Below are 11,034 nucleotides of genomic sequence, written 5' to 3'. Positions count from 1 at the left end.
CCAAGACTGCATTTACCCCTCTTAAACTATAAAAAACTATTTCAGCCACTACTAGATACACAATTTTGTTGAATTAAGGACGCTTAAATTTTATTTTTGTTTTAGTTAAACAAATAATTTGGCGCCCAGTACAAAAGTCAGTAGCTTAGTGAGCCGAAACAGACACCTGCCAGACGCGGATGGTGTTGTCGGAGTAACCGGCGAACAGGGTCTGGCCGTCGGTGGACCAGGCCAGGGACAGGCACTGGGGCTGGTCGGCCTTCGACGTGGGCGAGACAACCTCGGGGCGCAGCTCCTCCACGGTCTTCTTGCAGGCCAGATCCCAGATCTTGATCGAGGGGCCGTAGGCCACGCACAGCCAGTAGCGGTTGGGCGAGAAGCACAGGGCGTTGATGATGTCGTTGTGCTCCAGGGTGTACAGGTTCTTGCCGTCATTGAGGTCCCACAGCAGGGCCTTGGAGTCCTTGCCACCGGAGGTGCACAGGGAACCGTCGGGAGAGACAGTCACGGTGTTCAGGTAGCCGTTGTGGCCGTGGTGGTTGTTCTTCAGCTTGCAGTTGGCCAAGTTCCAGACCTTCACGGTGCGGTCCCAGCCGCAGGACACGATGATGGGGTTGGAGTGGTTGGGCGAGAAACGCACGCAAGACACCCAGTCGGTGTGTCCATCCTCCTGGATGGTGAACTTGCACTCGGCAAGGGTGTTCCACAGCTTGATGGTCTTGTCCCGAGAACCGGACACGATCTGACGGTTATCGGCCGAGAAGGCAACCGACAAAACGTCCTAAAAAGCGAAGAAGGATTTCACGATTAGCTAAATGTATTGGTTCTATGTTATAATTAATAATATTACATTGGCTTGAATTTTCACTGGCTGGCTGGATTAAATAAAATTTTTATTCTGCATCGGAGTCAAAAGAATTAACATATGTTAAACAATTAAACGAGAATGCCGAAGAAAATTGATATACTCTAAAACATTCTCGAAAGTGTCTTTATTTATTTATGTTTATATATATTTCGATTATACCCTATTGGAATGTATTTTAAGGAAAAGATTATATTTAGATTTAAGCCAAATGATTTAAAAGCAAATAAATTATACGTGAAGTTAGAGATACTTAAGCAGACAGTATGTATGCAGTTAGATTTTAAAATAAATAATCAAATACTAAAATGTATCAATTATTTCAAATTGGGTTTGCAATTAATTCTTAAAAACCAAATTGGATATAAGAATTATATTAATACTGTATAACTTTTGACTACAGATGCTGATTTTCAAAAGTTCAGTAAACTACAGTGCAATGGGCGAATCCCCAATAGCGTAACCCAACCAGTCAGTGAACCATTCCAGGTTAAATCTATAGTAATACTAGATCAATGGGTATCAGTGATTGTTTGCCTACTTACGAGAGAGCTTCAAGCAATTTTAAGCCGAGACTCGAGCGAAGGGAGAAGCGTACGTACAGATGTCAACCAGTAATTCTGCCTCGCATAGGCGCAATAAATATAATCTTTTTCGACTTGTACGCGGCGAAGGCGATGCCTAACCTCACTCCTAACCTTACTTTCAGCCGTTCGCCGGTACAAGTCGAGTGTGTGCAAGTCTCAAGTCCCTGACGAACTAAATTCAGTTGGAAACTTATCCCACCTTGGTGTGTCCCTCGAAGCGACGGGTGGTCTTTCCGGCGGCCAAATCCCACAGGCGGAGGGTCTGATCCCAGGATCCGGACAGGGCGTAGTTTCCGTCGGAGGACAGGACCACGTCGCTGATGAAGTGCGAGTGTCCGTAGAGGCGCTTCTGGGGGTAGCCGTAGTTGGTGTCCTCGTCGCGGGTGAGCTTCCACACGATCAGGGTCTTGTCTGCAGATCGGATGATGGCCATTAATAACCGCCACTGATGCGCGAGACACCCGCAGATTCACGTGGTCTCCACAGCAAAAAAAACACTCACCGCGGGAGGCCGAGATGATGGTGTCGGGATCCTTGGGGTTGGTGGCGATCTGGGTGACCCATCCATTGTGCCCAATCAGGGTACCGCGCAATTGCAGGGTTTCGGACATCTTGATTCAATATTTATTTGCAACGGAGCGCAGATGAAACACGTCCAAAGGCGCTGCAAGCTGGCAGAAAAAGAGGCAGTTCCGGTTTTAGTGCTCGTTAAGATGCCAGCTGTCAAAGTCCGCAGTGTTGGACAGGCAAAAACTATCGAAACCTTGGGTTCTGGGAACCTGTATTTATAGCCTTTTCATACCGAATTCCGCATAAGCGACTTGTTCTTCCAAAGGATGTAAATGTGACGGGTGAAAGTCACTAGAACTCGCTTTAACCTAGTACCAACATCGAGGAAATCCGTGCGTCAGAAATAAGAAAAAGTGCGAACCGCAAATAGGCAGTTAATAATAGTCTGTTCAGTCAGTACATCCATGTAAATTTTACACGACTTAAGCCAAGTACTCACATCAACGAAAACCGGTAGCTAGCCATAGAAAAGAGCCAGAGAAAAATAGGCGGGCAACGCTTTTAGTTGAGTCCGATAGGTATATGAAAATTTCACTAATAACTTATTTTAAGGTCCGTTATATTGATAGATTCCTAATTCTTGTGGTCAGAGGACAGAGTTGCCAAGACCTTTTAATGACATAAGGTAAGAGCTCTGGTTTTTAAGGCTGGTGAAACGTTAAAATTTTTTAAAACGTAGTTTGTATGGAGGAGTTGATAAACAGCTGATAAAAAATTTAACAATTCAACAGTTAAGGGGAATACCCCAAGAATTTTTTAGTAAATTATGTGATTTCGTTTCATTTAATAACTATTTTGTGCCGAACAACTGTTTCTGCAACAGCGGGTTCCTTTCAAGGCCTTTTTCACCGCGGTACCTGAGGAAATACCAAAAAAAAGCACACCTCCTCAGTGAATACTGATGAAAGTTCGTTAGCCACAGCGCAAAGATACCAAAAAATGTGTTATAATATAAAATGAAATAAAATAACCCTATATAAATTAAAAAATCATTTTGTTTTGTAAGCCTTTTTTATGCCCATCTTAAGCCTAGTGCTCAGATCGGCTAAGAGTTTCACTAGTCGAAAAATCGTATTCTTTGTAGTGTGACCGAAGTGATCAAAGCCAAACGGAAAACAAATCAATTGGGAATATTTAAAAAGGAGGAGTCTGCTGGTACACAATGAAATTAAATTAAAAATAAATGGAATGTTAAACGAATGTTTTAATTTATTTAAATTAGTAGTTTAAAGCTTCCTTCTCGTCCCACCTTTCCCGCGCCACCACAGTTCAGCTCCGAGTCCCAATAGTCATATTGGACCTTGAGGAAATAGAAGCCGGATTGGAAACGGGGTTGATCCACTGATCCTGCAGGAAGATACTTCTATTAGTACCACGCAACCAAATTCTTTTGGCCAGATCTTACTTTCTTTACGAGGACACGCCCGGCAGGTGTCCATGTAGAGAGCGAAGTCGGCATGTTCCTTTCCACTGGGATTCTCTAGTGGATCTCCTCCAGCACTTCAACTATTCTGCGGATTTTCCCCTGTTGTGGTATTGCTTCCTATCGGTGAAATCCCACAATAAAGGGCAACAGCTTGGATTAGGCATCCTATTTCATCTGCACTGACCGCCTGCAGTCGATTTTGGGGTTTTCCTTCCATTTTTAATTTTTAGTTTCCACATCGCCTTTGCACGAACACCGGCTAAGGGCGATCATCGAAGTTCACTCGCTAAATCTGGTATTTTTTCTGGTATTTCCTTAGCTCATCTGAGTGCCGCGCTGAAAAACAGACCCAGCGAAAAGCGTTAGCAGCGTATTTGCCTCCCGCTCACACATATGGTTAGCTTGGGGTTTTCGTTGATGTGGGTACTAGGCTTTATAGATGACATTTAATATTAATTCGCATATGAAATCATAAAGACCATGTCTTGGGGTGACCTCTGATAAATTCCATATTAGCAAAACATGCTAAACTGGATAGGGAACACCAAAGAGAGTTAAGAGGCTTAAATAGCCTCTGCACACAGCCGCTTAAAATTGCTGTTGCAATTTATGGCGGATTTTTGTTGACATAGAGAACCGCTGAAGCGAACAGCTGATCGGCATAAGCAACCCGAATCCGAAGGGAGAGGTCAATTCAGTTGCTCCGAAAAAAGCAAAGCAACGCAAAACTAAATACAATTTCAACGCTAGCATGCGGAATGATTAAGCGCCAAATTATGATTTGCAACTCTTTAATTGCTCGTGGATGAGATTTCCATTCACGCAAGCATAGTGAAAACTGAATAGGGAGTATTGTGGGCCAAAAGTGACGCCACGAGAATTTTTACAAGTTAGAATCGTTAAAATCTTTTAAGTATTTATAATACCCATACCCAACTGCCGCTCTGCTGGAATCGCAGTTTCACTTTTGTCAAAAACCCCAACCGTTCTCACGGATGGGCTCTGTGGGAAGAGGCTATAAAATTGTGAGGGATTGGAGTGTAAATGAAAACCAGAGCAGAAAAATCGATAGTTATTTCGAAGTGTTTTTGGTATATTTGAAAAAATTAAAATCGTATTAAAAGTATACTTAGGGCCGAACGGTATATTCGATCGGGCTCGCCGCGGTCACACTTTTCTTTCCCTTCGTATAATAATCGTGTCGTCGTCGCTTTTGTGAACAAAAAATACGAGGAAAATCGCCCGAATCGACTTGCTTCGAGTGGGCACAAGCATTTGTGTGGAACTAAACGAGTGAACACGCGGCTTTCAATTGAACACAACTCGATAGTTGTCCAATTTCCTGCACCCCCAAGTTAAAGAAAAGCCGTCAAAATTGAATCGACAAAGATTGACGAGACTTTTTCTTCCACCACAACTGCGATGGAGGATAAAGCAACAACAAAAGATCTTGATCAATGGATTGAGCAGTTGAACGAATGCAATCAGTTGACAGAGACACAAGTTCGCACCCTCTGCGACAAGGTAAGGCCCGGTCCTTGCCCATTTTCCCCATGCGAATTAGGAGATGTTATAAAAATAATTTTCGTCATTGCATGCGAGCGAGCGATTTTTTTTTTGCAAATGGTGCTCCTCCACTGCGTGCCTCTGGCCCTCTCCCTCTTTCCAATAGGCAGAGGTGCGGAGAGGAGAGCGCGAGAGCATGATTCACGTCGCACCCTCTCTTTCGCACAGTAGCGGCGGCTTGCGTCGCCATATTGGAATATTGGTAAATTCCAACGGCCAAGCGACGCATTGCCGCGCACAAGTGCGAGCGGGACAACGAGACGGGCAAGTGCGTGAGCGAATGCGACAGCTAGAACAGCGCTTTGGTCTAATGGGCTAAACCTGGGCAAAAAGAGATATTTCTTTTTGTATTATTGTACAAAACGAATTGTTTAACTATAGTGAAATGTGCGTGCTTGTGCTGTGGCCACTGGAAACTCGCGGTTCCCCCGCCTCTGTGACCCATCGTTTTCTGCTGAGTAAATATTACTTAATGTTTTTGTGTGTCGGTGTGTGCGCGCCCCTAGAATATGTATCTACATATGTACCGTCGTATCTAGAAAAATGCACTTGCAGTGGTGTTTGTGCTCCGTTTTTTATGCCCAGCCATATTCAATTAAACACTTTTGATATCAATTGTTTTTAATTTGCCGATTTTACCGTTCATCAGGCGCGGCGGGCACACAAACAAACAAACGGATTGCGTGCGAGCGAGAGGGGTGAGGCAAGAGAGTGGCGAGCAGATAACGATTCATTGATTTGGGAGTAAGTGGGGTTATGTTTGCGTCACCCAAATATTTGCCTCTGTTCCCATTAGGATCTCGAATCTCCGGCCCAAAGAACGTTCTTCGCTCTTCTCGGGCGCGTCTTCTGTGGCCTCTCTCCATCCTGTTGGTTAGGAAAGAAAGACGTCCAAAGCGGAGTGAGGGGGCAGCTGCGTCAGTGTTGGTGTTTGTTTTTGTATGGGTGTGCTGGCCTCGTCATGAGTTTATATTATTTATTTTCTTTTTTCGATTTCTGGCCGAGCGGAAGCAACAGCCTCCAAGGTAATGTGCATATGGCAAAAAATCTAATTGGCTCACGCATAAATCGCTCATTTGCGCCACCGGGTTCGGTCTTAACCCCCGGAACTTGTTGTCATGTCTCTTTTCATCAGCTGATAAATATTAGGAATGCTGAAAGAACGCGATGGAATGGTAAAATTATATGAAAACTATGTTTTGTTTGCTCAACTTGACAACCGGTTATTAGAATATTTTACACTGACTATTTTTTAATTTTGCAACAAGCTCTGACATATTTTAGGGCCATCATCAACAAAGCCAAATTAATCATGTTTTGCCCATTATTTACAACTTCTTTACCTTTGAACGTGTTAGGGAAAATTTCATCATCTAATAATGATAAACGATGATCACATTTTATTTTAAGAGTGCTTAATTTGGCATGGGTACATTGAAAACAGCATTTGTATTATTGCTTTTATAAACAATTTTATTAAATAATGATCATTGTTGTGTTCACCCATACATATACATATTTTTAGTGTAAACAAAATTTCGCAAAGCCTTTGCCCTATCTTAACTTTTTAATGAGATTAGTGGCCCTTGTTTTGGTTTTCACATGCCATTATTAGTACCTTTAACTTTTGGCCAAATAGTACAAAATCCAATGAGAGAGCAACCTAGGTTCCTCGACGTACGGCTAACTCATGACACCTTGCCAATGTTTTATGGTTGTACAGACTAGTTTCCATTTTGTTAGGGATCACTTTCGTTTTCTTCTATACTTTCTGCTTTTCGGATATTCTGTCGTGTCATGCACCATCATCACATTACCAGAAAAGAAAAAAATGCAAGGCTGGCTGTTTAGTTTATCTAGATTTTTTCTTTCTTAACTAGCGCGTTTTAAAAAAGTAGATTATGTTCTTTGTTTTTACTTTTTATTTTAAATTGTTCTTTATACTAACAAATATATTTTTTTTTATTTACTTTAAGGAAATTATTTGAATTCTTTTTATTTAATGTTTATGTACAGAGCCTGAAGGGCTATTTTAGACTAAATTAAGAGTTTCAGATTATTTTTGATATGATTTGTAGAATGTTTGAAGAGAACATTTTGTATTTTCCCCTTCTATGTTAAACATTCGAATAGACTTAGGCACTGCACTTAGCCTATATCTATGTTTTATCTTCTCTGTTAGTTACGAGCTATTTTTAGAATTCACTTTGAGTGTTGGCGTCGAGTCATTAAGTGTACTGAATAATGTACAATGTACTAATCGCTTTTCTTATCTTCTCTGACCCTGGTATACATTTGATCTGTAACACAGTTGTGTAGACTTGTGTTTCAGTATCGTAGTATATTATTTAATTCACTAATATTGTTAAAAGTTAAAGAGTTACAGTTAAGAGTGTTCCTAGGTTCATGGGAAATAGTTAGAAAAACGCAGATGTGAATGATAAGAGAACTTTATTTACTCTTTCATTTTTTTTCAGACAGTAACCAGTGAATAAATGACTGATTGTTTTATAATTTTCTTCCCTTTGCAGGCCAAGGAGATCCTCTCCAAGGAGTCGAATGTGCAGGAGGTGAAATGTCCCGTGACAGTGTGCGGAGATGTCCACGGTCAGTTCCACGACCTGATGGAGCTGTTCCGGATAGGCGGAAAGTCCCCGGACACCAACTACCTGTTCATGGGCGACTATGTAGACCGTGGATACTACTCTGTGGAGACCGTGACCCTTCTGGTGGCCCTGAAGGTCCGCTACCGGGAGCGCATCACCATCCTGCGCGGTAACCACGAGTCGCGCCAAATCACACAGGTGTACGGATTCTACGACGAGTGTCTGCGCAAGTACGGCAACGCCAACGTCTGGAAGTACTTCACCGATCTGTTTGACTACTTGCCGCTGACGGCGCTCGTCGACGGGCAGATCTTCTGCCTGCACGGAGGCCTCAGTCCATCGATCGACAGCCTGGACCACATTCGGGCCCTCGACCGCTTGCAGGAGGTTCCGCACGAGGGTCCCATGTGCGATCTTCTCTGGTCCGATCCCGATGACAGGGGCGGCTGGGGAATCTCTCCCCGTGGTGCCGGTTACACCTTTGGACAGGTGAGTAGTGCCTTCAGAATGGCTATTCCATAAATATATTTTCAGTTGACTGACTTCATTTGAATATGAAAGACGTGATAATATTACAGCTGTGAAAGTAAATTCTAATTCTCATTATCTCACCTAGTCATTGGTTTATATTAGGTAACTAGTCATAAAACGGCATCATTATTCTTTTTTTTTTTAATAATTAGACTCTTAAGTACTGATACTGATAACGGCCCATAAATATAATCCACAACTATAGCTTGGGTCTATTATTTTTCTTTGTTTAGTAATCGGTTGTACGATTGGCAATAGTAAAATTGTAGTACTATAGAATTTTCATACTAAATCATTGCAAAGGGCAGGATAGTAAATTAAATAAAAAAAAGTTTATTAAAAACCATTTCAAAGCTACTGTAAAGTTACAGTAGAAATCTTCTTTCTGTTTTGATTATAAGCTTCATCACTGGCATTTACAAATCACAACATTCGGCCGATAAAATCAATAACCAGTAATCACTAATCGGAATTTATGGAACTACTTTAGAAATAAAGCTATTCAGATGATGTGCAGTCAAAGTTTATGTGAATTTCAAAGTGTAGGAGGTTCAACAAAAGGATATAAATTTTAAATCTATATTAAAGAAAAAAAAATATTTAAAAAAACAATTGAATGTTAATTTAATCCTTAACAAATTTAATCAGTCAACTAGTCGAAATTCAGAACAAAACGCCAATAGCTTCCCTTCGAACTTTTACTAACTTTTGGCATCCTTTCAGGATATTTCGGAAACCTTTAACAACACAAACGGCCTGACACTTGTGTCTCGTGCCCATCAACTGGTCATGGAGGGCTACAACTGGTGTCACGATCGCAACGTGGTCACAATATTCTCAGCGCCAAACTATTGCTACCGATGTGGCAACCAAGCGGCCCTCATGGAACTGGATGATTCACTTAAATTTTCATTGTGAGTGCATTTTTTATTTACCGTCGCCTTTAAATGACTCATGTCTGATTAATCTCTTTATTCTTTTTTAGCCTACAATTTGATCCAGCACCCAGGCGCGGGGAGCCTCATGTTACACGAAGAACACCCGATTATTTCCTTTAAGCTGTACTGCTAGCACCTACGCAGCTTACATTTACACATATTACATCGCATTATAACAACAAGAACCGAAACAATATATAATATATACAAATCCAACCAGCAGCAACAAAATAAACAAAAGGCAAGTGCTGTCGAAAAAATTACCATAAAGAACAACCCGAAACTAAAACCTCGATGCATTTGTTTTGTGGAGATCGTTTTAAACAGAAAGAAGTGAAAGATGTTGTATAAACAAAGAGAAAAGTAACCATAACAGTCGAGAACACAAAAATTCATTGAACAGTTATTGTTGTTGCCCACAGTTTAAAAGAAAAACCCGGAAACGTTGCCAGTTGGGGTGGCAAACAGAAAAGTTATATCAAAGTTAAAGGGGAAGAGCAGGAGCAGTATACAGAAATGATGATACAATCCAATCAAACCTACCTACCAACCAACAACCGCAAGCAACAAGAAGAACTACAACTACTTAGCTAAATTTGTTAATTTATAAAAATAACGAACTAAGCGTCGCAGCAGAAAGCCAGGGAGCAGGCATGATGGATGGACGGACTCATGGATTATGACGTGATGTGTGTATGGGCGGAAGGGGCTGACAAAGGACTAGACGGGACGAAAGGACGAACGCCAGGACGAGCAGCAGCAGCAGACGACCCACGACCGACAAAGCAGGAAGATTTCGATGAAGCAGCAGGAGCAGCAGCAAAAAACTAGCAGCAGTATATGGCGAGAGCAGCAGGATAAGCCAAGGCGATCGGGGAAGCGCGGGGCGGGCCAGCGATTCATACAAAAACAAAACGTATAAAAAAGAAAATAAGGAAATACAAAAAGTTTAATATTACTGATTAAAATTAAATAAAAAAGCGAATAAAATTATTAAAAAAACAAATAAAAAAGCTAAGAAAAACAATTAAAAAAATTCATTATCAATTAAGTTCATATGTAACTTTAATAATAATAAAAGAAAAACAAACAAACAAACTATCCTAACTGCAGACGAAGAGAAAGATGCAAGAGAGAGCTCTTAAGGGAAGGAGTGTACTTTTCAAGCCAAGGGAGAAAGTCCTTTAAGAGAGTTCAAAGCGCAAAAAGGATTTTTAGAGCTGGCAATGCCGCTTCCTTTTGCCTGCGGCCTTCTTTGGTAGTATGTATGCGAGCCTGGCCAAGATAACACGAACGACAAGCGGAAGTCGAGCCTCAAACGGGCCACCTAATTGAGACCACAAAGGAGGCGTGATGGGGGAGGTGATATATGGATGGATGGCATAGGGCATGGGGCGGATGGGAGATGGGGAGGAGAAGGTCGTGGAGTCACCCAACGATGCCCAAGTCAAAATCTAAATCAGAGCCGGGCAGCTTTTGATTCCCAGCGAAAGCGAAAGCAGAAATCTTGCCAACTTTGTATAATTTTTTTGCATATTTTAGGAGCCCACATGAACTGGCAAAAGACTTGTACAGTGGGCGCTCGCAAAAATATGCTTCTTGTTTACTACGTAGTATGAATCTTAGTATTTTTCATAGCTTACTGTCAATTTTGAATGGGTTTTTGTAATAGATTAGGTGTTCATAATAATTTAGTTATGACTTGTGTTGTTGTATTTAAGAAAGAATTTATTTATTTTTAGGTACTTATAAGGAAGGGTTGTGTTAGGTCCTCAGCAGTACACGTTGTGATACATTCCTGGTTAAACCAAATAAAAGTTAAACCAAACTAAAATAGGTAATTTAATGTAACGGTTTCTTAAACTATAAAGTGTTTTATTTCTTTTTATTTTTATTTTTTTTGTTTTTATTGATACTTATTGGATTCAAGATGGGTTTAGACACG

At 41.3% G+C, this 11,034-nt stretch overlaps 2 protein-coding genes across 3 annotated transcripts; one reads left to right on the top strand and one right to left on the bottom strand.

Moving 5' to 3' along the window:
• Nucleotides 1-63: 63 nt before the first annotated feature.
• On the bottom strand, nt 64-2,197 carry Rack1 (Receptor of activated protein kinase C 1). 2 transcript variants are annotated; one of them, XM_017086706.4, is made up of 3 exons: nt 1,955-2,197; nt 1,652-1,863; nt 64-781 (listed from the first exon to the last, which is right to left on the bottom strand). In XM_017086706.4, the coding sequence occupies exons 1-3, from the start codon at nt 2,061-2,063 to the stop codon at nt 146-148; spliced, it is 957 nt and encodes a 318-aa protein (XP_016942195.1). In that variant the 5' UTR covers nt 2,064-2,197; the 3' UTR covers nt 64-145. The 2 variants fall into 2 exon arrangements, 1 of the variants encoding a protein (XP_016942195.1); XR_010655386.2 differs by having other exon boundaries at nt 550-781; nt 1,411-1,863.
• A 2,410-nt stretch (nt 2,198-4,607) lies between these two features.
• Nucleotides 4,608-9,378, top strand: mts (protein phosphatase 2 catalytic subunit mts). Its single transcript, XM_017086948.4, has 4 exons — nt 4,608-4,972; nt 7,546-8,109; nt 8,875-9,065; nt 9,137-9,378. Exons 1-4 carry the CDS (start codon nt 4,871-4,873, stop codon nt 9,207-9,209), a joined length of 930 nt encoding a protein of 309 aa, XP_016942437.1. The 5' UTR covers nt 4,608-4,870; the 3' UTR covers nt 9,210-9,378.
• The last annotated feature ends 1,656 nt before the right edge of the window (nt 9,379-11,034 follow it).

This window comes from Drosophila suzukii, chromosome 2L, assembly GCF_043229965.1.
Source record: "Drosophila suzukii chromosome 2L, CBGP_Dsuzu_IsoJpt1.0, whole genome shotgun sequence".
Taxonomy (NCBI): domain Eukaryota; kingdom Metazoa; phylum Arthropoda; class Insecta; order Diptera; family Drosophilidae; genus Drosophila; species Drosophila suzukii.
Note: the sequence above shows the minus strand (reverse complement) of the source record. Positions and strands in the feature narration are given on the sequence as shown.

Coding starts and splice junctions, on each gene's coding strand:
- mts (XM_017086948.4), top strand. CDS start 4,871: ATGGAGGATAAAGCAACAACAAAAGATCTTGATCAATGGATTGAGCAG. Junction 4,973..7,545: donor TTCGCACCCTCTGCGACAAG/GTAAGGCCCGGT, acceptor TTCCCTTTGCAG/GCCAAGGAGATCCTCTCCAA. Junction 9,066..9,136: donor GATTCACTTAAATTTTCATT/GTGAGTGCATTT, acceptor ATTCTTTTTTAG/CCTACAATTTGATCCAGCAC.
- Rack1 (XM_017086706.4), bottom strand. CDS start 2,063: ATGTCCGAAACCCTGCAATTGCGCGGTACCCTGATTGGGCACAATGGA. Junction 1,864..1,954: donor CATCATCTCGGCCTCCCGCG/GTGAGTGTTTTT, acceptor TCCGATCTGCAG/ACAAGACCCTGATCGTGTGG. Junction 782..1,651: donor GCTTCGAGGGACACACCAAG/GTGGGATAAGTT, acceptor TTCGCTTTTTAG/GACGTTTTGTCGGTTGCCTT.